This window comes from Zalophus californianus, chromosome 11, assembly GCF_009762305.2.
Source record: "Zalophus californianus isolate mZalCal1 chromosome 11, mZalCal1.pri.v2, whole genome shotgun sequence".
Taxonomy (NCBI): Eukaryota; Metazoa; Chordata; class Mammalia; order Carnivora; family Otariidae; genus Zalophus; species Zalophus californianus.
The window spans coordinates 48737310-48764325 of NC_045605.1; the positions used below are offsets into that span (position 1 = coordinate 48737310).

The 27016-nt window shown below is 39.0% G+C and overlaps 1 protein-coding gene across 27 annotated transcripts in view; it reads left to right on the forward strand.

Moving 5' to 3' along the window:
* The window catches only part of DLG2 (discs large MAGUK scaffold protein 2), a 2208086-nt gene that overhangs the window by 2144195 nt on the left and 36875 nt on the right, over nucleotides 1-27016 (forward strand). For all 27 annotated transcript variants that reach the window (XR_003517338.2, XM_027578649.2, XM_027578631.2 and 24 more), the window contains one exon: nucleotides 2607-2682. Coding sequence is in view for 26 of the 27 variants with exons in the window: in XM_027578649.2 (XP_027434450.2) it covers nucleotides 2607-2682 (76 nt within the window). In the remaining variant the exon portion in view is untranslated. The remainder of the gene's footprint in view (nucleotides 1-2606; nucleotides 2683-27016) is intronic.

Below are 27016 nucleotides of genomic sequence, written 5' to 3' on the forward strand. Positions count from 1 at the left end.
TCCAACCCCAAGAGAAAGCAAAACTTTCCGACTTCCTTCATGAATGAGCCAAAACCATGCCACCTACAGTAACATTTTAAAAATTGTGGGTTTTTTTTCTAGTGCCTGTTTGAAGATTAATAAACCATAGCAAATAATAGGGGTGTGTGTGTGTGTGTGTGTGTGTGTGTGTGTGTGTGTGTGTATCCATCGGACTTAACATTCTTTGAAACCCTCTTAAGATTTAAGCGATGAATCACTAAAGATAGCCTAATAGGGACATTTCTTAAGAAATCTGAAAAGGGTGAGCTTAGAAACCAGGGGGTAAAAATTAGAATGCTCTGTCCAAATAGTTAGAATCCTGACTTCAGCCTAGTATATGTTTGGAGCCCTGTGAGTTCTGTGGTTCGTGCAGAATTTTTTGCATAGCCTAATCAAATAAACATGGATCCTCTGCCTGTCATTTTGGCATCATCTAATGTACTAGTGTTTCCCATAATTATCCTGGTTAATGAAAAGAAGCCAGGATAAAGTCAGGGCCAGAACAGTTTTAGAAGGATCCAAAGAGATGAATATGAATTAACATTTGCACTTGGATTAAAACCAAGAAAAGGTGAAGTTGCTCAGAACAGGCATTTTCTGAGTGAGCATCTTTCCACTTGGCAGCTTACCTTTTCTGAAGTCTTCCTTGTGCTCTTCCCAACTGTTGTATGTAGGAACTCTCAGTGGAACATATTGCTTTAATATCTGAGGTTAGATATGAAAATTTTTGTTCAGCTGTTTCCACTCAAATATTCTCCTCTCGCACTGAAATATATTCTGAAACTGTTTCTGTAACTATAGAAACCCCGATCTGCACTGTGTTTCAACAGGGAACACAAAAGAGCTCTCAGTTAAAAAGCAATATGTTGTTAATTATTGATCTATGAATAGCTTAGATTTTATAAACCATTAATTTCTGTAGATTCGGGGTTTTTCTTCTCTCTTTCTTTTCTTTCCCCATTTTTGAAATTAGAGTTGGCCATATTTAAACAAACAGTCAAGTCAAAACAACTCATGGAAGATTATTTGAGTTCATAGTGGTTTATTGAGGACTTGCTGCAGGATGCTGCAGAGTGACATGTGGGTTTGCCCTCAAGGAACATACAGCTTTATATGTGCTCTGGGAAAACAAACACAAGGAAATGAGACAATACCAACATGAAGATACAAATAAGTACTGTCGTGTCATAAAGGAAGGAGTGATCATGTCTAACCGGAGAGGCTCAAACAAACAAACAAACAAAAAAAAAAAAAAAACAAGGAGATACTTAACTTCTCTTTACCTCTTTTTTAACCGCTTCCTTCGAAGAGGCACAAGTCTTACCAATTTTACTTTACTACTGTTTCTCAAACCCTTTCCTTCCTTCCACCTCATTATCATTTCTCGCCTGGATTGTGACAATGACTTCTCAACAGGCCTCCTGCTTTCCACTGTCCCTTCTCTCCTCCAGCCTATCTTCCTCCTCTGCCAGCGTCTTTTATTCTATGTTCCTCTGTTTGAGCGCTTCTCTGCTTTATATCCTCCCATAACTCATGAGGACTCCCCAAGGAAGAAGCCTGAGTCCGTAGTGTGGATGGATATCTTTTATAAGGAGGTCCCACCACCTCACTGTCTCACATCCCATCCTGTATATACCCTATACCAGAATCTTCCCACAATCTTTAGCTTGCTTATATCCTAGGGTCATGGTATGTGTCATTGCTCCTGTCAGGGAAGTTCTCCCTGGACTTTTCCTGGTGACAAGTTCTTTCTTGTCCTTCAAGTTTCACATAAATTGATACCTCCTCCAAGAAGCTCACCCCAATGCTTTCTATCCCTCCTTCTCCCCCCCGCCCCCCGCGCGTTGCTGTCAACAGTCTTACCGTGCAGCATTATCAGTCTCTTTATGTCTTTGTTCCTACCAGGAGCACATTCCTGGGTGTTTATTGCAATCATGCTTTTTAATTTTTTTTCTTTGTTCCCCAGCTCCTTGCTTGATACATGGTAGGCACTCGATGAGTGTTTGATGAATGAATGAAGTGTCACGTACAATGATGAAATCTGCAGAGATGACAGGAGAACAGCACTGGGGAAAAGGAAAAAATTCAAGATTACCTATAACATATTTGGTTTTGAGGTGAAGGCAGATACCCTTGTGTTTCTAAAGGGAAGGGAAGTAAAAGGAAACCAAAAGAAAAGAGTAGGAGAGATGATGTGTGCAGAGGGGAGGAGAGGAGAAGAAAGAAGTTTATTTAGTCTTCACTTTAGAAGACTAAATCCACATCTCTGTGGATTGTGATTTCTTTTAATAGATTTTTGGTTGATTTATTCAGGCATTTAAGTAACAAATATTAGTTTTTCTCCCTCTTTGTTTCTTCCAATCACTGTGACTCTCAGTACATAGCACACAGAAGTTTCAAGGTATGTGTTAGCCTCTTAGAGACAATATACCAAGAAGTTTTTTTACCAAACAAAGGAATGGGAATTCTTTAGAACACATTGTATTTGCGCTATAGGATATGAAGAGGTATTCTTTATTTAGTAAGGAACTTACTCATAAATGCCTTGCCATGCGATCAGCTCTTTATTTTCCAATTTTCTTTAGGGTGGAAAGAAAGGAGCGTGCCCGGTTGAAGACAGTGAAGTTTAATGCAAAACCTGGAGTGATTGATTCAAAAGGGGTAGGTACAAAATAATCAAAATATTAAGTTCTCTCGGCTGCCATGGGTTTAACTATAATTAACATTTAGGCTTCCAGTAGCAAGGAAATTATGGAGCTACCAGACAGTAGAGTACTATTATAAGTGTACTGCTGAAAGTAATCATGTATTATCTGATGAAGTAGATGTGTAGTAAATATATTAAATACTGGGGCTAAAGCTGACAGTGGTCCATGGAAATGATGTGTTGATGAAGGTGATGTAGTGATTACACTGAAGAAGAAAAAGATAGTTTAGTGTTTTCATTTCTTTAATTTTTTTCTTTTGAATTAAAAGTTCAAAAGGATGGATTTCATAAAAGATACCTATCTGCTCTTCACAAATATGTGTAGTCTATTACGTATTATAAAGCTAAGACAGTGGTCATGGAAATATATATATCTGGATCATCTCAGTGAATACATGGATTGTTGTGACAGACATAGAAGAGAATTAACAAGTGAAATTGAATCACCAAAATTAAAGTATTATGTACACATGTATCTATTTTAATAACAGCTTTAACAAGATAAAATTCACATACCATACAATTCACTAATTTAAAGTATACCATCCAGAGGTGTTTAGTATATTTAGTTAGACAGCCATCCCTACAATCAGTTTGAGAACATTTGCTCACCCCATGAAACCCTGTAGCCGTCACTTCCCATTGCTCCCCGACCTCACCCCCACCCTCAACCCTGCCCAGTCCTACGCAACTACTAATCTATTTTGCCTATAGATTTGCCTATTCTGGATATTTTATATAAATGGAATTATATACTATGTGGTCTTTTGTGTCTGCTCCTTTCACTTCACATAATGTTCTCATGCACAGATATTGTGGCATATATAAGTACTTTCTTTCTTTTCCTTGCCAAATAATATCCCATTGTAAGGATACATCTCATTTAATTTATCCATTTATCATCAGTTGATGGACATCTGGGTTCTTTCCACTCTTTGGCTATTATGGATAATGCTGCAGTGAATATTTGTATATACATTTTTGTATGGAGTGTTCTTACTTCCACTGGGTGTATACGTAGGAGTAGAATTTCTGGGTCTTATGATAACTCTATGTTTAATGTTTTGAGGAACTTCCAGACTGTTTTTCCAAGGTGGTTGTACTTGTTTATATTCCCACCATCAGTGTATGAGGGCTCCAATGTCTCTACATTCTCACCAACACTTGTTATTATATGTCTTTCTGCTTATTTGGTCTGAAGTGGTATCTCATTATATTTGCAATTTGCATTCCCCTAATGACTATTGGTGTTGAGCATTTTTTCATGGGTTAATTGGCCATTTCTATACCCTCTTTGTAGAAATGTCTATTCAGATCATTTGTTCATTTTTAAATTGGGCTTTTTTGTTGTTGTTGAGTTGTAGAAATTCTTTATATATTCTGGAAATCAATCTCATCAAATGTATGCTTTCCAATTATTTCCTCTCATTCTGTAGGTTGTCTTTTTACTCTCTTGCTAGTGTTCCTTTGTGCACAAAAGTTTTTAATTTTGATAAAGTCCAATTTACCTATTTTTTCTTTTGTTACTTGTGTTTTTGGTATCATATAAAAGACACCATTACCTAATCCAAGGTCATGGGATTAAGGATGATATGAGGTAGGGTTCCAATTTCTTCTTTTCTTTACGTGTGGATTGTCTTTTCAGTTTCATTTTTGTTTTGTTCATTTCAAGTATATAGAAATGTAATTAGCTTATATATCAATCATATCCTCCTACCTTGCTGAACCTGTTTATTAGTTCTGATAAATTTTTTTGGTAAATTCCTTAGCACTTTCTACATACAAGGTCATCATGTGTGAAAAGAGAGTTTTACTTCTTTCTTTTCAATCTGGATGACTTTTATTTCTTTGTCATGCCTGATTGCCCTGGCTAGAACCTCCGGATCAATATTGGATAGAAGTGGCAAGGGCAGCCATCCTTGCCTTGTTGCTGACCTTAAGGGGAAAGCATTCGCTCTTTTGCCATTAAGTATGATGTCAGCTGTGGCTTGTGCAGCTTTTAAAATCTATTTTTAAGTGATAAAACAAGTCTCTCATTGCTGTACTGTAAAATACTGCCCCCTACCTACCCTTCTTTCTTCCTATGCTCTTTTTCTTCATCTCCTTTCCTTTTTCTTTCTGTCCTAACAATTCTGGCTTGTGAGCATCACACAGAACCTCAGGTTATGGTCAACAGATGTTACCATGAAAAACAAAAAGAAGAAAGGCTATCATTTTTTAGGACTTTTGAGCCCAAATCACAACACTGCCCCTCATATTTTGAAGTAGAAGTGTCACAGGGTGGCCCAATCATTGACACATCATTTACTTTACCCTAAAACATTCGGGTGAAACAGGAATTTATTTAAACATAAGGTGTCCCTCTTAAAAAAAAAATGAGGGTATGTGTCATCATGTATGGAGTCCTTTCAAAATAAATACTATTTACAAACAAGAGAGCAGGATTTTTCACTCCTTCTTAGTGAGAATTTAAGGATAGAGCTCCTCTTTGTTTCATATATATAGTTGAATATATATCAGAGAATTTTTGTTGAATACCTACTATATGCCAGACACAGGGCTAGAACTTGTGAAAGATGCAAAGTGTAACAAAGGCCCTTCTCTTCAAGAGCTTATAACATCTATGAGAGCTCAGATGTCTTTTTGATAAGGCTAAGACATGTGTATTAGGCTTTTTAATCATATTGTCAAATACTATTAGGTAATGCCAAAAAACAGAATATAAATTCTAGGACTTAAATGACTACTGAAGGAGGACCAGTGACCATGTGGAAAGGGAAACCCTGGACCAACAGTCATGAGGGTCAAGTAACTTGGGTTCTAGTTTGAGTTCACTATTAAGTCACCACTGCTCTTTGGGCCTCATTGGCAAAATAATAGCTTTGAACTATATCCAGGATGTCAGGCAAGTTTCACTTCCTATATGGTGGATTGATCGTGATTGTGGATTGATAGTTTCTTGTGGATTGATAATTTCTACCTGAAATATTTTGTTGAAAATTATTCTGAGACCATGTATGACCTCAGCAGGAGAAAAAAAACTGCCATGATTGACTATTCATCCCTAGCACAACATTGAGAATTGTTCTCTGTTTGAAGTCCGTAGGTTCAATGATTTTTAAGATACCTTCCAACAGTAATTCTCCATGAGCCTGTGAGTTAAGAAATAATAGATCAAAGTTTTCCAAATCCCCATGAGAACAATACATCAATGAGAAGACTCTTGCCCAAGGTAGAAAGTAAAAGATGATTAAGAGAAAGTCTGCTGAAGAAAGAGAGAGACCCACTATGGGGAGAGCTGAGAAGTTGGGTCAGGAAAAGCCAGTCACCTTGAGCCAAGGACACGGACTACAGAACTTAGTTATTGTCACAAAAGCCTCAGTCTGGGACCTAGGGATAAACTCAACATAAACTGAGGAAGAAGGGGCATATGGATGGCTCTGTCAGTTAAGCGTCTGCCTTCTACTCAGGGTCCTGCGATCGAGCCCTGCATCGGGCTTCCTGCTCAGCAGGGAGCCTGCTTCTCCCTCTCCCTCTGCCACTCTCCCTGCTTGTGCTCTCTCTCTCAATAAATAAATAAAATCTTTTAAAAAACTGAAGAAGAAAACTACTTGGAATGAGAAAGAGAAGGGGATATTTGAAAGGACCCTGTCATTAGCTGGCATTTACACATTGTGAAACATGAGTTCAAAGGGAGGCCATGGTTGCTGCCCTGGAGAAGCTTAAAATCAGTTCATATGGATAAAGCAGGTTGTGGCAATGGCCTTAATAGAAATATGTATAAGAGCTATGAGAATTCAAATTAATGGGTATAGGAATGGCCAGAGAGCACTTCATAGAAGAACTTAGACTTTGATTGACTTATCTGTGCTTGAGTTATTTTTCTAGAACTATCCATTGATTTAAAAATACTGAATGCTGTGAAACAGCAGGTATTGTGCTAGGTGTGTTGTAGGACAGCAAAGTAAAAAGTACAGCCTGTTTAATTAAAAAGGCAAGGTCTCTCATTTCAAGGAGCTCACAAAGAGAAATATAAGAAAGCTGGCAATACAGTATCACTGATGATTCTCAGAAATTTAAGGAATTAACAGTCCTTATTTGAAGTATCTGGAGACTGTGCCTCAAGAAGATGAGCTAGTTTACCTAAGATCACACAGCTAACAGGTACAAGTGTCAGATTTGCATTCAGAACATTTTGATAGCAGAATGTCCATTTCTTCACACTATATTTTTTTGGAAGTCAGGAGAAGGACAGTTACTAATCATGCCTTGGGTAAGAGAGAAAGCTTCCAAAAGAAGGTGGTACTCAAACAAGATTTTGAAGTCTGAGTAGGAGTGTGCCACACATAGAATACAGCATGAACATGAAGGTGGAAAATGTAGGCATGTTAGAGTGAGGCCAAGCAGATCAGGGACACCAGATGGATGGTGTGGTTGGTGTAGTGGTAGGTGTGGCAAATGGGGCCGACCAGGAAGGTCTGGAAGGTCAGGCAGCTTGTATGGAAAGCCTGGTTTGAGCGGGAAGCTCACTGAATTTGGAGAACATCCAGGAAGAAATCAGAGGCTCTCTACTGAAAGTGCTCATTTGCTACAAATGAAGTGCCCAGGCTTTCAGTCCACTCTGTGTGCCTGCACAAAGTTTGTGTCTACACATGCAAAGACAAGTGGACAATTGTGTCAGTAACCCACATCATTCCAGCCTACCCAGACCCCTAAGCTCAAAGTGGCCATCTGTTTGGATGGGTCTCCTTGAGAACTATCTCAGTTTCCCAGATCCCAATGCAGGCAGGCTTCCCTGAGAATGTCGGTTAAATTCCTAATGAGTCTCTACTCAAACTACCCTCTGTTGAAAACTTAATCACTCCCTTACTTACTTTCATTGGTCTTCTTTTTTCATCAATTTCATAATCAGCCACTCTGTTATCTATTAAGACATTTAGGAAATAATATGATCTTCACAATCAAGCTGTTCTCCATTGAAAAATCAATGAGTATTTAGTGATTTATGCTAAATTTTGTTTCATTTTATTTAAAAATTCCTATAATTTAAGGAAGGGAATTATATATTTGAAAGAGTATCAATAGCCTTACTAAATGCCAGCCATGTGCAATGTGTAAGTGCCTCCTTTGCGCTGCAAATCCTTTCCAAAGTAAAGGAGATTGTAAGTAAATAACTAGTGCTATTTCGTCACAGGCTGGCACAAAACAGAGATGAAGATGTTATTCCAATAGTAAGAATGTCCATTGCAAAAACGCAGCTCATGTAATCTTTTAATCACCACAACAAAATATGAAGGGAAATCACTTGTTCCCTTTTTACAGATTTAAAGAAACTAAGGTTGGGATGCCTAGCTCTCTCTCTCTCTCAAATAAATAAATAAATAAATAAATAAATAAATAAATAAATAAATAAATAAAATCTTTAAAAAAAAAAAGGAAGGAAGGAAGAAACTAAGACAAAGAAATCTGAACCCATGTCTGACTGATTCCAAAGCCCATAATCTGTTTACTGTAGCATGTCCTCTTCCTAGTAAAACCATGTCACTTGGTACATTTTAAGAAAAATGAAGAAGTATACTGAATTGGGTTTATTAAGCTTTGTCAAAAACTGACTTGGACATAAGCTTAAATCCTGAAAGGCAGAAGCTGCTTTCCCAGATGATGTACATGTTTCTGGATGGGAACTTCTCACTTTGAGCTTGGGGCTGCACACTTCCTCTAATTGTGGCCTGCCAGAGGGACCAGTCTTGGCAAATGTGTTCATTCAGTCATTCAATAAACCTTTATTAGACGCCAGTACAAGCAGCTTGCCAGGCCATGTGGACCAAGCCGAATAAGAGATCGTCACTGCCGTGAAGAAGCAGGGATACTGGGGGAGAGAAGGAGTCCCCACAGGGAGCGAGTGATTAATACTAAACAAGAGGGACAAGAAACTTGCTCTGAAGTTCAGAGGAGGAGATTCTGGCTTGGAAACTGGGGGATTTTGAATTTGGGGGGAAGAGGGTGTGGGGAGACCTTAAAGGATTAGTAAAATTTGCAAAGGGGCAGACGGGGGGTAGGAATAGGATACAGGATACTTAGGAGGGAAAATATTGTTTACTTTCATTGTAAGCAGCAATTTATGAAGAGGAATAAAAGGACTCGGAAGTGGAAAGTTATACTCAAATCAGTTCTGGTGCCTTAAATTTTCTAGGAAACTTGGACTTTATCCTGTAGACAGAGAATTTTAATGGTTGAACCCAACCTAGTGATTTCCCCTGGGCTTGCACCCTGAATGTACTTGTGTTGCTGCCCAAATGTCAATCCCTGGCAAAGGTCCAGACTTATTCATCTTTGAGCTGCTAGCACCTAGCATCGTGTCCACCAGAAGCATTCTGTCTGCTCAGTCCTCCTTTCTTGGAGGAAAGGAAAGTGAATGATCAGAAGTAAATGTCCAAGAAATCAATCTGGGTAACTGTGGGAAGGACTGATTGGAGGGGAGAAAGACTGACAGGGGGAGATGTTTGAGAAAGCTTACTCCAGTATTCTGGGTGTGAGATTTTGAAAATCTGAACTTAAAACAATGGCAAAAGGAAAGAAAAAGGAAACAATTGCTAAAGAGATCAGAGAGGACTGTCATCCTTGGACATCTGACCTAGTGGTTCCTAATATTATTCTGTTTCCTTTTCCAAAGCCTCGAGCTCCCTTTAAGAGGGAATATTGACTGTGGGAGAGGGCATGGGACACAGGTGGAGCTATGGGGATAGGATCATGGCAGCCTCCCTGAATCAAATGGAGCTAGCACTGAGAAATCTCAGTTCTACTTCATGCATTCTTGGAAGTTTCCCTATGACCACTGATTCCTACTATGTCATTTACAGATAAAGACACTGAGAATCATTTTTCTGGGAGACACAGAGAGTTGGTAGCAGAGCCTACCATTGTATCATTTATCAAAAAACTGACTTGGCAGTGTTTTGTTAGCAAGTAGGATTTATGTTTGCTTTACCAGGATGAGTTATAAGAATTGCTTTTGTAACAACTTCAAAGTGACATTTGAGTTTCAAGGGAAAGGTCATTACCGCCCTCAAAAGAAAGCTCCTTAATAGCACCAGTCTTTGGATGGCTGGAGCCCCATGAAGAGCTCAAATGTCCAAGAGTAAGTCAGAGATTTAGGGAAGGAGAGTGAAGGAACACCATATTGCCCCACTCCGTGGGGCATCAGAAAGGCAACATTTCTCCTCAAAGAAGCTACTGATTCCAGATCTGCTGTGTAGAATCAATTTCCAAAAGAAGGCAACCCTAGGAAGCAGGAGTCCATTTTGATAATGCAGGTGAGACATGAAGAAGGCCATCCTAGGACCATAGAGTAGCGATAGGGAGGAAAGAAGAGACCAGAAAATGGACCACCTACATCAACATTAGTTGAGACTCTCATTGAAAATGAACGTGCCCAGGCTCAACCCCCGTCCTTTGGAATCAGAACCTCTGGGGATGGGGATACGAAAGCTACATTTTAACAAGCTACCCAAGGGTTTCTTTGAGCTTGCAGAAATTTGAGATATGAAATTTGAGGTACGTAAGTGTAATGGAAAGCTTTGATATCAGACTGACCAACTTCTGCCATAGTTATCATAATATGTCTAAGTTTCAATTACCTCATGTGTAAAACTGGAGATTATATTAAAAGATATAATATATATATAAAGTACCTAGAAATGTTAGTCTATCTCTTCCCCCTGCCCACCACCCCCTGCCGCCACTACCCACATGCACACATATCTCAAACTTGCCCCCTTTATAAGGCTAGAATGAGCAACCTCCTCAAAGTACTCTATTCCTTAGATTCTAACTCCCCTTTTGCACAGATGAGAGGAAGGAAGAGCTGTCACAACTTTGCCCTACACCCATCTGCATAATGGGTGTTTTTGACTCTGTGCTTGCTGACCTTGAAGTTAAGCAGGAAGGGGGAGGTGGCAGCACAACTGATCTCACTCAGTCCTCAAACTCCTGCCCCTGCCTCTGCCTGCAAGTCAGGAGTGTTTCTGAGTTTTCTGCTATATTGCGTAGCTACCTATGGGAAATTCTAGAACCCCTGCATTTCATTCAGTACACTGAATGAACATCTGTAAATTGCCTTATTGTCTACAGGGTTTTTTTTAAATAGGCATTGCTCATTTGTGTTTTACAAAAATCCTGTGAGGTATGTATTCTTAATATGCTCTTTTTTTCAATGAGAAAACTGAAGTTTAGAAAGGATACATAACTTACCCAAGCTCATAGAGCTAGTAAGTGACAGAGCTGGGCCCTGCATGATGTCATATTGGGTGAGGAAAATAGAGTAATGGATTCTTTAAGGCATTTTTTATGTATGAACTCATTCTAGATGTTATTAGCATAGCTAATTCTATCTATTCAATTAGTGATGCTACTAGGGCTGAAGTAATAGAAATAGGAGATGTATAATTTGTGGTTATATAAATAACAAGTATAGTTTCATCAGATGAGAACACTAAGCTTTTGTTAAGTTTTCTTCCCGCTATTAATTCAGAATGTTAAGTATTATTCAGAGAATTTGGCTCAAACCCATTTCTGCTTTAAAGTTAATCATGAATACATTCCGATTTACTACAGAGCTTCCTTTAACCTGACTCTTTAAGGCAAAAGGCCCGGAGTTGCACCTTAGAGCTTGCGTATTTCATTTTGCAGAAGTTTTTAACTCACCGAAAGCTAAAACATCAGTACTGAAAGATAAAGATGCAGGATTGACTACCCAGTCATCTGACTTCCTCACTATGGTGATTATAGCCAGACTCTTAGCAAGCAAAAACAGTATGTATTTCTTGCCTCTTTTCAACTGTGTACTGTTTACATGTGGGTAAATTGTTTTTTAATGACAGATCATGTAATGTCTGAAACATTTCAACATCAGCTTCTGCTTAATACCTAATTACTTTACTCTTTCATTAGAAAAAAAAAGGCTCTGAAATGTAACTGTCCTGGATCCTATATTTAGTTTTTCTAATGATGTGATCTGGAACCAGTAGTTTCTCTTTCTGACACTCTGATGTTTCAGCTATAATAATAAAATCTGAAGAGTAGATTGCAAGTTCCTTAAAGGCAAGGAATGTGACTTATTTAGGGCCTAAAATAGTTCGTGGCATTCAATCAATAATTATTAAATTAAATAATGTGAGAATAAAGAAGATGATGTATTGAGAGAAAAGTTATGTAAATTAGAAGGTACAGCCCACATGGATTTTGCTGTGGCTTATAAATGGAGAACTGAACGATGTATTATTGCCTTTAAAGGAAGGTTCTCTCAATCTGAGTGTTATTTTCCTTTCACTTCAATAAATAGATTTTGAGTTTCCCCTACATACAGGATATTGCTCTGGCTATGGAGTGGGGACATGGATGAATAAGGCCCTACCTCTGTTGTCCCAGAGCGTCCCTTCTAGTGCATAGATACACACTTCGTTAGAAATCAGTACCAGTTTATGCAGGATACTAAAATAACCACTGAAGTGAACTGGAAACCAACCCAGGGCAGAATCAATAAAACTGTGACTAAAATAAACTTTAAAAAAAATGAAACCAATTTTAGACTGATTTCCAGGTTAAAAGCAGAAAGGTGGTTGTGATGGATCCACTCTTCAGGGATTAAGAAATTCTTCATGAATATTAATCAGTCCTCATATTGGCACAGCACTTTGGTACATTATCCATTTCACTGATGAGGAGGCAGGGGCTGGAGATATGAGTGGCCTGTCCACAGTTACACAGACAAGGGCTGTCTTTTGGAGGTACATGAATACCATTTCATTTATTCAGCAAAGGCTTGTAAGGGGTCTTTCATGTCCAGCATTGTGCTAAGGACAGGGGAAAAACAAAGATGCATGAGGCTTTGGCCTTGCTCTTGGCAAACACTGAATGGCCTGGGAAAGATTTTGATTTCCTAGGAGTTGGCACTCTCCATACCTAATCTGCTCCTCTCAGTGGTCAAGAGACCCCATCCTGCAGTCCTGGCTATGCGAGTGGCCAAGTCATCGAGGCAGGCCAATATTCCTCTGTAAAATGGGATCAATAACAGGTGCAGTGAACTTGCTTCATTAAGATGTGAGATAAACTAGGGTGGCTCAGTCGGTCAAGCATCTGCCTTCGGCTCAGGTCATGATCCCAGGGTCCTGGGATTGAGTCCCTCATCAGGCTCCCTACTCAGCAGGGAGCCCGTTTCTCCTTCTGCCTGCTGCTCTCCCTGCTTGTGTGTGCCCTCTCTCTCTCTCGCTCATAAATAAATAAATAAAACCTTTAATAAAAAAAAAAGGTGTGAGATAAACCAACCTGAAGAGACATAAAGGATATTAAGTCAAGCCAAAATTACACTTCTCGAGAAAAAAATCCCTGTGTGGCTTCTTCCTTATCTCTCTATCCATCAGCTGTCATAATGTAATAAGCACCATGAATCCATCAGCTCACGTGAAGGCATGAGACAATGAAAAGCATATGATGACTAAGGATTATGAGGTATGGCGTTCTGTGCACTTGAGGTCCATTGAGGGGAAAAAGGAAAATTAACTCTTTCCATGCAGCAAGGGCCATGGGTATGCATCGGTGACAATGGAGACGCTATGGGAAACATCCTTTACTTGTTAGTAGTGGTAACATGTACTGCCGTTTCCAGAGTTCTGGGAAATGTGGGTGAAGTGAGAACTCTCCCTGTGGCTGTCTCAAATGTCTTACAAGTACGAATCAGTGTACCTGAGAGCCCATCTCACTTGAAAAGAAGCAAAAAGCTTGCAGATATGCTGTTTGCCTTTCATGTTTTGACAACTGTCTGAATATTTGTTACCACTTGCTGAAACTGGTGTTTGGGCTTTCTTGCTGTGAATGGTGATTTTCCCCAGAAGGCCTCAAGAAGCCACTGTTTCTCCCTGTAATTGGCTTGTACCCACCTGTCACGAAGAATTAACCCCTTAACGAATTTGGAGCACATGTCCCATGTGAATGACACAGCTGTCACTCCTCATTTGGGGAGAAGGTGTTCTGTGAGCACCTCCCAAGCCTAAACCTGCAGGTCCCCATAGAGGTGGAACCCTGGGAGCACAAGTTCAATAAATTACAGTCAGAAAATAGATGTGTTGGGGGCACCTGGCTGGCTCAGTGGGAAGAGCATGTGACTCCTGATGTTGGGGTCGTGAGTTCAAGCCCCACATTGGCTGTAGAGAGTACTTAAATAAAACACTTTAAAAGAAAAAAAGAAATACACCAATTTATGATTGCTACTAAGTGAGACCATGGTTTTGCTAAAGGTAAAGAGCTCTCCTTTCCCCCAGCTGATCCCCAAGAGCTGACTGAACTTCCGTGTTTACCCTCTTCTCAATAAAGGACAAAGTCGGGGCGCCTGGGTGGCTCAGTTGGTTGGGCGACTGCCTTCGGCTCAGGTCGTGATCCTGGAGTCCTGGGATCGAGTCCCACATCGGGCTCCCCGCTCAGCGGGGAGTCTGCTTCTCCCTCTGACCCTCTTCCCTCTCGTGCTCTCTGTCTCTCATTCTCTCTCTCAAATAAATAAATAAAATCTTTAAAAAAAATAAATAAATAAAGGACAAAGTACACATTTGGTATATAAAGGATTTGACTTTGATCACTATTTCTAAAATGTGAAAACAATGTAACTATCATTTACTGAAAGTAGTTATAAACCAGGCATTTTGCTAAATACACTATCAGGACTTTTCTCATTTATTCCTGACAAAACCCTATTAGGGGAGGACTACATAGGAGCCTCTTTTAAGGAAAATAATCCAGGGCTGCCTGAGTGGCTCAGTCCATTAAGTGTCTGACTCTTGATTTCAGCTCAGGTCATGATCTCAGGGTCATGAGATTGAGCCTGGCATCAGATTCTGCACTCAGTGGGGAGTCTGGTTGAGATTCTCTCCCTCTGTCCCTCCCCCTGCACTCTCACTCTAAAAATAAATAAATAAATCTTAAATAAAATAAAATAAGAAAATAATCCTTCTGATCTCCCCTACTGTTGACTAAATTTTTTTATGATGATGCTTCCTAAATATATATAAACAAAATTGAGTACAAATACCATATGCTTATAGCTCTTATCATCTATCCTGTTAAAATAAATTTACAAATTAAATCCCATATATATTTAGTACTTCTATATTACAGCAACAAAATTCAAAATCACAATGTTCATGTGATTGGTGATGCTCCAGTAATACTAAATCTTCACCTGATATGTAAACCTGGTAGCACCTGCTATAGTGGAAGTTTCTTTTGAATTGTAGGGACTGGGTGTTCAGTGAAGACTCAATTCCCACCCTGCTCTTTGTCTACGGGATGCCCAGTGCAAAACCAATGCAGAGGTCCCAGGCTGGCCCTCACTCCTAACCTTTTCCACCCCCATCTCGGACCCCTTAGGAGTTGCTGAATGAATGAGGAGCTCAGTTACCACACTACACGATGCCCTCTGTGGCTGAATCCAATCTCGACAGTTTTCCTTGCCTGCCTCACCATGCAATGCTCAGCTGTAGTCCCATGGCACTGTCTGCGGAGGTGAGCCTGGAGCAGCACCTCTGTCTAGAACCCATCCAAAATGAATTATGCTATTTTTAATCTACCATGGGCTGAGAGATCCAAGGAATAAGGTTTCTTTTATTCTTTTTTTCATTTCATAGTAGGATCTTCCCTGTGATGAAAATGCTTAACACTTTGATGAGTAGATTTTGCAACTTCTCTGTGAGCTGCAAAATTCTTCTTCTTTAAAATTTATAATCCACGTACTTGAAGTTGCTGATTCAGTGATAAAAGAATAGTTCTGAACTCTACATCTGATTTCTGTAGAAAAATTTATACTGGTCATTTATTGCTTGATCACTTCTTGAACAGAAGTAATCATCCAGTAGTACCATATGTAACTGAGGCGTTCACAGTGCAGGCCAGAGCTGCCTCTTGAGCATCTTTCCCACAATTTGTCTGAACCCCGCTTTCCCCTAAATCCTACACTCCATCCAGAAAACTTCGCAGGATTGGGGAAGAGGGGAGGAGAAAAGAGGTGGCTTTGCGCCCCCTATTGGACAACCCTTTCCTCTGCTTGAACTGAGCTTTGCTATTCTAGCTCCACCTGCAGTCTCCTACTCATTCTTTAAATCCCATTTAAAATGGTGCCCCTGAGCCTTCTCCAGCTTCCCCAGTGGCCCTCGCTCCCTCCTCAATGTCGGCTTGTATACACCTCCATCATAGCAATTATAACACAGTGTGGTAATGATTTGCTTAAACTGTGAGCCCCACATTTTGTGTTCCCAATGTTTAGTAGAGACATACTGCTGCAGAGGGGACACACCTGGAGGACAAAACACACCCCACATACCGTTCAGCAAGAGCCAGCCCGAGAAAGTGAGCTTTTGCAATTCTTTTTCCCACAGGGGGTGCCTTTTTCTACTTTGCACCAGACACTTTTGCCTTTGGAACCCTGAATATAATGTTTGGCAAAAACAATAAATGCTTATAGAACAAAAAATAATTACCATTTGTTGAACACTTACCATGGCTAAGCCCATACATGCCTGGTTGCATTTAGAACTACAATAGCCCATGATGGAGGAGGTATTAGTATCCCACTCCTTTGGAGTCTTCAAGTAATGGATATTGCTGTCAAATGGTTATCTCCTAGTAGGATGTGCACTCTTCATCCCCAGCAATGAGAATGGATAAGGAGTAATAATGTTATTAGATGCAATTTCCTGGCACTGTGCTGTGTGATGCAAATACATTTTCTCACAAGTGGAACACAAATGTTATGTGAATGGCATGTGCAAACAAGGTGCAAAAAAATCTTCTTGAACCAGGACAGAGGCAGGAAGAATAAGAAAAAGTGACAGAAACTCACAAGGAAGGAATCAAGGATGATTGCAGAGTTTCTGGTGGCTGCTGAGGGGAAAAATCCTCCCTAGGCACAAGAAGCATTCTCTTTGGCTTTAAAGTGACCATCAGTTACAGTGATGGACTCACCCTGAGATCCCTGGTGTCTCCTATAGAAATAACAATTAACCTGCTGGGCTGCGTCAGCTAACAGGATTAGGAAGGGTGTGTGTGTGTGTGTGTGTGTGTGTGTGTGTGTGTGTGTGTGTGTGTGTAAGAGAGAAAGGGAGGGAAGGGGATAGAGTGTTCTTAAATGAAGTGTTGGGGGTTGTGAAGGTGTTTTTATTCCCTTAAGGTGTGTGTGTGTTTTCATGGTTTTTATCTGCACACTCTAAAATCTTAGAGATGTTCAGATCCCTGCCAAGTGAAAATCTGCACTTTTATCAGCTACTATTTGAAGTTTGGCAAGCAATGTTCAATTTTTCTTTCTCCAAAAAATGAACTATGGCAAAATCTTTGGGCTACTCATATCTCTCACATTAGAACTAAGATATCCTCCCCTCATGAGCTCTACGTGTCTTAGAAAACACAATCCCCTGGCATATAGCATTTGAAGAGCTCCTCCAAGGAAATGTGTAAATAGAAGGCTCAGCATGGGCTGAACAACAATGTCCCAGACAGAAACAACTCTCCATTCACCTGCTACACCACTGAATTCCCAGTGAGGGTTCTAACCCCTGTGACGCGTCCTGCTAAAATGGGGCTATTGGCTGAGGGCCCAGCAGTTTCAACTGTAATGGATTTGCCTTCATTTGTGAGTTACCCCACCTTCCAGAAGCAAGCAAGAGGTGAAAATTACTCAATCAGGAACAACTTTACAAAGAATACTATTTATTATTGTGCTTTACGTATTGGTTTGCCTGTAATTCCTCCTGACACACGGGCGCTGCAAGTGACGTCTTGTGCTCTGGGTCTGCCGTTGACATCGGATCATGGGAGACAAAGAGTAAACTGTCAGCTCCCGAAACTGAGTCATTATCCAAGAGGGTGAAGCTGGAAACATCCAGCTAAAGGAGGGAAGGAAAGGGTGGAATGGTCAGAGGGAGGAGGAAACATCTTCGCAGCATAAAGGACTTTTGAGGTCATTAATTTATCTCCCTGACTGACAGAAGAGGAAGCTGATGCTCAGGGAGGGAACATGACCTTCCTAAGCTCAGGTAGGCAGGAGAAGCTGGGCCAGGAGTCTCTCCTCTGAGTTTCCATAGCATGCATAGCATGAATATCTGCCTCTTGTCCAGCACTAGACAGTAAGCCCCACAAGCAAAGCAAGTTACCTCTCTGAGCCTCATGAGTTACCTACCGGTGGTGATGATGATGATGATGATGATGATGATGGCATGAAGTAGACATTATTATTAAATTTATGACACAGACAAGGACAATAATCTTAGAAAGGTTAAATACCTACCCCCAAGGACACACAACCAGTGAATTGACTCAAACTTGTTAATAAGGAAGATTCTCAAAAAGAAAAAAAAAAGTGTGTCTAGCAGAGAAGCAGTGTGCCTGGGCCTGTCTGACCCCAGGACTGAGCTCTTACCTCTTCCCTGGGCATAATCATCACTTAATAAATACCTGGGAGGATATACAGGTACTGGCCTCACCCTGTAACATGACGTGCCTCCATTTGGACCAAGATTGTGAATGAAGTCACTGGTCCATCCCTTCCTGCCTGCAATACAACATAGCACAACTCCCCTGCCACAGACACCTAGCTGTCAACCAATTCTTCCCTCTACCAACACTGCTTAGGCAACTAGTCTGTACTCAGCCCTGGACAAGTACAAACAGAAAACAAAATAATAGTGAAGCTTGGGTTTCGGAGTCTGAGAGAGCTGAGTTTGAATCTGCTTCTACCACTTACCAATGAGGCAAATGACGTCCCCTTTCTCATTTGTATACATGTAATAATATAGACAGAAGGGTGTGTGTGTGTGTGTGTGTGTGATGGAATTGTGGGGAGGGTTCAATGACATTATTAGTACAAAATGGTTAATAAGACATATACTAACAGTGGCCAGAGAAAGAGCTCAACAATTATTTGCCACTATTAATATTATCGATGAGTTTACATTCAAATTGGAGAACAGATACACTTTGAGTTATCAGAGACAGTCAAGAACCCTGCCTAACTTCTTTGGCTGATTGAATAACCTTGCTCTCTTTCTCCCTCTTCCACTTAGTGAGCAATGACCTATCCTTCACTATCCAGTTGACATTCACCTCCTGCTCCCCTCCACAGTGAAAGTTATCCTGCCTTCCTCATGCCTCTCTAGTACCTTGCGCACACTGTCACAGCATACTAGTTACTTAAGAATCTCTCTGTCACTGAATTGCAAGGTCCTTTGGAGTTTATTACACCTCCAGCGCCTAGCACGGTGCCTGGCTTATACTTATGCTCAGCATATATTTGGTGCATGAATAAATGGAAGTAACTGCATAGAATAGAGGAGCCTGGAGTAGTTAGGAGAGCCTTCTGTCAGAAAGTGGTCCATAAGGGACAAGTAGCTTCAGAAGTGCTCAGACAGGCAGTAATGGGAACAAGGGGAAAGAGAGTATTTTGTCACTTTCTTTTTCTTTAAGATTTTCTTTCTTTCTTTCTTTCTCTTTCTTTCTTTCTTTCTTTCTTTCTTTCTTTCTTTCTTTCTTTCTTTCTTTCTTTCTTTCTTTGAAAGAGAGAGAGTGCATGCATGTGTACAGGGGTGAGGGGCAGAGGGAGAGAGAGAATCTCAAGCAGACTCCCTGCTAAGTGGGGACCCCAATGCGGGACTCGATCCCACAACCCTGAGATCATGACCTGAGCTGAAATTGAGTCAGACGTCCAGCCGGCTGAGCCACCCAGACACCCCAACCTTTTGTTACTTTCCATTGGTATAAATCAATGTATGGATTTCAGTAAGGGTCTTCTCACCCAGGTAGGGTAAATCAGCCTATAGCTTCCCTGCTAGCCTCATGGGATCACATCACCTTCAGCGTGAATGTATAAGACCAGCCAATAAAGAGGAGAGGAGCCCTTGGGGAAATTGCAGAAGAACTGGCATTTCTGAGAATGAAGAAATGAAATGAGGAGTGCTGTACTCCCTGCAAGTGAACATAGTACTTCATACTACTACACAGCATTCACTATTCTCATAGCCCCTCATGGAGCCTTCACGGAAATCTCATTGCTTGAACCATTTGAAAAGAATAAAGCAGCAGAGATTATGTTTCAGAAATAAAGTATAAAATTCCATGGAAAGTCATTTGCTGGCAGAGGTTCTCAGCGATGGTTACCAAGGCTGTGTGCTAAAAGCAGAGTGCAAAAGATACTTGAAATCTTTGCAAACAGTCACAAGAAAGGCAGTATTGCATAGTGGCTAAGGGCTCAACTCTGGAGCTAACTGCTTGGGAATGAAACTTGACTTATGAATCGTAGCTGTGTAAATCCTGGAGCAAGTGATCAACCTCTCTATACTTTAATTTTCCTTATATATAAAGTGTGGGCACAGTTTGAAGCCACTAAATAGGAACTGATAATATGTGGAAGCACTTAGAATGTGAGTCCATGTAAAACACTTATAAAGGCACCTGCCATGTAGGTTAGCATTTAACAAACGTTAGTTTAAAAAAAAATGCTCTTATGGGATGCCTGGCTGGCTCAGTCGGTAGAGCATGTACATGTGACTCTGGATCTCAGGGTTATAAATTTGAGCCCCACATTGGTTGGGTGTAGAGATTACTTAATAAAAATAGAATTTTTTTAAATACTATTATGATTACCAAGTCCCTGTTACCAGCTTTGCTCCATGCATCATTCTAGGGCACTGTGGGAAGTGCAAAAGAAAACTTTAAGACTAGATCATGTCTCTTACAGAGTTAAGCTGAAGATGAAACATAAAAGTAACATAAATAAGGCAACTAAAGAACTCTTAAGTCCCAAACTGGATGACTCTGGGTGATGAGAAGGGAAGAAGACTGAAACAGCCCAAGAATAAGCCTAACCTGATGGGTGCTCAATTAAAGTTAACTAAGGATAACTAATATGGGACTTCATTCAGGTTAGGATTTTGTCAGCTCCTTTGTCAAACTCCAGATTTTGGAGAAAAAAATATAAGAATAAAAGAGCCCTCTCAATTATCAATGCATTAAAAAAATAATTCATTTAATTTGACCTTGAACAAGGTTTCATAATTTGTGAGTGACAGAGATCAAAGAAACCTCAAAGTTTGGCTGGTCTAAGCACCATGTTTTACAGATGGAGAAAGACCCAGAGATGTGAGGTGACTAGCCCAAGTCACACTGGAAACCCAGGTCTCTTTCTGCTCAGTCTGATTCTTGACTCCCTGTGGATGTTTGCTGGCTTCTTTGGCTCCTGAAAGGCATTCTTCATGTGTAATATCAGGCAGCTGGTTGGACTCCCATCTATGAGTCCTAGAGCTTTTCCTGCCCATGCTCCTTGCTGTTCCTACTGTGTGTGGCCAGTTATATGCTGACAGCCACATTGTGGAGGCTTAGCCCTCCAGGCATTGACAAGAAACTTTGAGTTGTAGCAAACAGCAAAGGATAGAAAGGGAAGGAAATGAGGGAATGTGGGAGGGTGGGAAGAGGAAGGAAAAGGACAAAAATTAAAAATCACTAACAAGGAAATGAAGAAATCAACGGTGTGACCAACATCGGATCCACGGAACTGTTCTGATCCCGTCTTCTGTGTAATACATGAGAATTTAAAAATAATTCCAATGTGTCCCATTGATGAGAATATGATGAAAGTGAGTAAAGTTGGGAATAAAGGTTTTTGGTTTTTCCCTTAGTGTTGTTTTCAGAGCCTATGGGTTGTTATATAAGCATAGTATTTTTGTGGCTTAAAGATGAAATGCTGTGGGCGCCTGGGTGGTTCAGTGGTTAAGCGTCTGCCTTCAGCTCAGGTCATGATCTCAGGGTCCTGGGATCAAGCCCTCCATCATGCTCCCTGCTCAGTGGGGAGCCTGCTTCTCCCTCTCCCTCTGTTCCTCCCCCTCCCCCCACACACACACACTTGTGCTCTCTCTCTCTCAAAAAATAAATAAAATCTTTTTTTTTTTTTAAGATGACATGCTGGACAAGTCTAGAATTATGAAGTAATTAATTGGAACTGTATAGCCTGCAGTTTCCTATGGAGTCTACCACACAAAATGGTGCACAAGTTGAAAAAAGAGAACGACACATTGTCAGAATGCTCTACTGAATTTTATCATCTCTAGCACTAGTCGCAAATATCAAGATCTATTTCAGTGCAGACCAGATTGCTAAGGGACCATCAGAGGGCTTGCCACATAGGAGGACAGAGTAGTCATTCAGTAAATAAATATATTAGTTGATAAAGTAAATAATGAAAATTTATAAATTTATTAATAAAGTGAAAAAAAATAAATGCATGAGTGGTCCACTAGCTGACAGTAGCATGAAGGTTCCATCAGCTATAGTGAACTTGAAGAAAGCCATTTCAAGTCTTTCCAACAATTATAACTATGACCCATGACCAGACAGTTTCAGGTTTGTAAGGCAGGGTGGACGGTGGAAGAAACTGAGCACAACAGCATTGTCTTTGGTGTTTGACTCTCTGATACTTCCATTCTCCCAGTTTGAGGTCATGTCCACATTCATCCTGGAATACTTTGAATCTTAGCAAATAGATCCATACTAAACCTAGCTGCAAAGCCCTATATCCAGAATGATAACCACCCTGCCCCAACCTCACCAAAAAAAAAAACAAAACAAAATTCAGGAACAAGTTTGATGGTCTCCAGGTCATTTAGAGAATACCTGTCAATAGTAACAGGTTATGGCTGAAATCGAAGTCTCCTTTCTAAATCGATCAGAGCGGTGCTGCTTCAACACTCATGACCTACTCTGGAAGAACACTTTGGCCAGTTATTGTACTGTCTCTGGCTAGGATGCTCTGAAGTGTAAATATAGTATTTTCATAATTTATTGTTGTCTCAGAGCTTTAGATTTTAATGTAAAAGTAGTAGAAGCTTATGCTTTTGTGACAAATAACCAGTCTTGGAAAAGTTAGTCTTCAAGCACAGAATTTGATGGGGAAAAACCAAAACTTAATTTCTCAGTTATAGAATGTACAAGTGTTCTCTTTTAACTTGATTAAATAAATTGTGCTTTTGGCTAATGGATTCAAAATGTAGCTTTTTCATGGAAGGCTTACATTGTAATGGGGTAATGGAGAGTGTAGAGGGTTTTGGGGGAAGAAAAGTGGATAGGACACATCATTGGGACTAATTATAAATTAAGAATAAATGGTTGCTGGGGAAAATTGTCAATCAGTACAGATCATTTTGAAAGCAGTTTGGGAATATGTCAAAATTTTTAACTACCCACAGTTTTTAACTCAATAATTCAACTTCTAGAAATCTATCTGAAGGAAATAATTTGAAACAAAATATGTTGTAGTCATTGCAACATAAAGTACTTAAAAATGGAAAACTATAGAAGTGTCTGACAATGTAGGACTGTCTAAGCCAACTGTAATAATCCACTTGATGAAATATTAAATTGTCATTGTGTTTATAAGATATATTGGTTTGTAGTCTTCATTTCTTTCGGTTTTTTGTTTTGTGTTGTTTTGTTCTAAGTAGATCCATGCCCAGTCTGGGACTTTAACTCAAGACCTTGAGATAAGAGTCACATACTCTACCAATTGAGTCAGCCAAAGCCCCACTTGTAGTCTTCATTTCTTTTGATGTCTTTTCTAATTTTGGTATCAGAGTAATGGTGGCCTCACAGAATGAATTCTATCTTTTGGAGGAGTTTGTGAAGAACTGGCATTTATTCTTTTTTAAATGTTTAGCAGAATTCACCAGTGAAGCCATCTGGGCCTGGGCTTTTCTTTATGGATAATTTTTGAAATTACTAATTCAATCTATTTGTTATAAATCTATTCAGAGTTCTTTTTATTCTTGAGTCAGTTTTGGTAGTGTCTTTCTAGAAATTTGTCTGTTTCATCTAAGTTATTTAATTTATTAGTATACTGCTGTTTGTAGTATTCCCTTATAACTCTTTTTGTATCTGTTAAGGTCAGTAACAATATCCCTTCATTCCTGATTTCAGTAATGATTCTCTCTTTTTTTCTTAGCCATTCTAACTAATGATTTATCAATTTTGTTAATCTTTCCAAAGAACCAACTTGTGGTTTTGTTGATTTTTGTTTGTTTGTTTGTTTGTTTGTTTTTTAAAGATTTTATTTATCCACTTGAGAGAGAAAATGAGAGAGAGAGAGAGAGGATGAGAGTGGGGAGGGTCAGAGGGAGAAGCAGACTCCCTGCTCAGCAGGGAGCCCGATGCGGGACTCGATCCCAGAACTCTAGGATCATGACCTGAGCCGAAGGCAGTCGCTTAACCAACTGAGCCACCCAGGCGCCCCTGTTTGTTTGTTTTTCTATTCCCTAGTTTATTAAGTTCTGCTCTAATTTTATTATTGCCTTTTTCTGCTTGCTTTAGGTTTAGTTTGGTCTCTTTTTTTTGCCCCAGTGTCTTAAGGTAGAAGATGAGATTTTTTTATTTCAGATCTTTTTTAATGTAAGCATTTTTTAGCTATAAATTTCCCTCTAAGTACTGCTTTAGCTGTATCCCATAAATTTTGGTATCTTGTGTCTTTATTCTCATTCATTTAAAAGTATTTTCTAGTTCTCTTGTCATTTCTTTCTTGATCCATTGGCTAGTTAGGAAAATGTTCTTGTTGTTTATATGTTTGTTTGTTTTAATTTTCTTATGTTTGGGGATTTCCTAAATTTCTTTTTGTTATTAATTTCTGATTTCTTTCCATTGTTTTGCATTCATTAAAGCTGATGCTCCCAAAGACTCCCTAATGATATGGGAAGGTGCTTCTGTCCTCTTTAAAATAATTGGTTCCGATTTAGGGAGCTTTACTAAGTGTCAGGCCCTATAGTAGGAGCTTATCACATTATCACATTTAAATACTCACAACTGAGGCCCAGAGATTAAATAGCATTTCTAAGGTTATACAGCTAAATTTCAAAACAATTTCCCATAAGACTTTACTATATGTTACAGTAGTAAAAAAAAAAAAATCAATTTAAAATTCTATAGACCATATCATACAACTAAATTTAAACAGAATAATTTGTTCAAAAACAAAGAAACAATAATAGTAAAAGTGATTTGTTTCTCATAATGAGATGACAAGTATTTTTTTCCCTCTATTTCCTTTCAGATCTTCCCTAAAAGAGACATGCTTCATTTGTTAATAGAAAAAGTATTTTTAACAAACTAGCCTATTAGTTAAGAAAAGAATAAAACTTAATTAGGAAAAAAAAGTTAGAAAAGGAAAATTAAATGGTAATTTTATTGAAGGTATTAATACTACTAAAATTCTTTAAACTTTCTATTTATGCAATTATGGACCATAGAGCTAAAAATGTGATACTATGCAAAAATGCATAAAGAAAATAGCTGAGCCACCACATTTTTATTACTAGTAATAAACAGCAACTAAAAGTAAATCAGATTATAAAGTATAGAATTATGAGATAAAATTCATGAGAAAAACAAATTCTGAGAGATAACTGCAGAGAAAAGCAATAAATTCAAATATCACTCATTCAGCTATGGTCTTATTCTTCCATTACTTCTCCCCCCTTTCTCCAGATGTTTGTTATTCCTCCTGCTCCTCCTCCTCCTTCTCCTTCTTTTTTGCCAGAAGTTTCTCCCCATATTACCAGTAGGAATCATCACTAAAAACTGGTTCATGCCTTCTTTTGATGAATATTTATTGAATACCTACCATGCTCTAGATCCTGGGGATACAGAAATGAAAATGATATGGTACCTGCTCTGAGATCATAATGTAGTAGGAGAGAAATATGTTGAAATGAAGGGCATTCACTGTGACAGCCTTGGTAGCACATCTGAGCATAAACTTAAAGATGTATCCAGTTATTCATGAGATGGGCAAAGAGGAAAGCATTCCTATAACCACCACCTGAATCAAGATGTAGAAGATATACCTATACATATTTAAGAGAGTAGCCTAAGTTAAAAATTTATTTTGGGGAAGCATCACGTTCTAACCACAATAAAGATGGATAAGACATAGTTCGTTATTTCCTCAACAACCGACTTGATTTCTACCACCATAGCTTAGTTTTTCCTGTTCTGGAACTTCTTATAATTGAAGTCATCTTTAAGTACTCTTTTGTATCTGCCTTCTATCCCTCAACATAATGCTGTTGAGATTCATCCATATTGTTGCTTTTTATTGGTGAAGTAGTTCAATTCTCTTTATTGCTGCGTAGCAATAACAATATATTGTGAATATCAATATGCCACAGCTTATGACTTCACCTATTGATGGACATTAAGGTTGTTTCTTGTTTGGGGTCATTATAAATATTCTGGTACATGCCTTTTTGTGACACATGTTTTTCTCTTGAGTAAATATCTAAGGGTAAATTTCCGAATCATAGGTTAGCTATATGATTAACTTTATAGGAAACTGCCAAACTATTTTTCAAAGTGGCTATACCATTTTATGTTAACAACAATTTCTGTGAGAGTTCTAATTGCTTCACATCCTTACCAACACCTAATATGGTTAGTCTTCTTAATTTTATCCACTTTAGTGGGTATTGAGATAGTATCTTGCTTTGGCTTCAATTTGCTGTTCTCTGATGACTAATAATGTTTTTCATATGTTTTTTGACCATTTGTATATCTCATGTTAAGTCTTTTGCCCATTTTTTATTGGATGGTTTTTCTTTTTATTGTTCAATTGTAGAAGTTTTTAAATATTCTAAATAAAAGTCCTTTATCAGGCATATGTATTGTAAATATTGTTTCCCAGTTTGTGGATTGCCTTTTCACTTTCTTAAAGACCTCTTTTGAAGAGCAAAAGTTTTTAACTATGAAGTCCAATTTACCAGTTTTCTTATTTATCATTTGTGCTTTTATGTTCTATCCAAGAAATCTTTGCTTATCTCAGATTACAAATATATTCCATATTTTCTTCTAGAAATTTATAGTTTAAGCTTTTAGAATTGGCTCTGCAATTCATCTCTAGAAAATTTTGGTATATGGCACAAGTTGTTATGAAAAATTTCAAGCTTATAAAATATATGGAAAGAATATAAATATGAACCTTTTGTACCCATTACTCAGCTTCAGCAACTATCAAATCATAGTCTTGTTTTGCATATTCTCATATGCACGATGTATACATATGTATGAGATATATGAGGTATATTTGTAAAATTACAATCTTTTTTTGGTTACAATCCAGAATTTAATCCAGGACTACACTTCCTTAATCTCCTTTGATCTAGTATGGTTCTTTAGTTTTTTACGTTTTTCAAGACATTGGCATTTTAAGAGGATGTCCCTTAATTT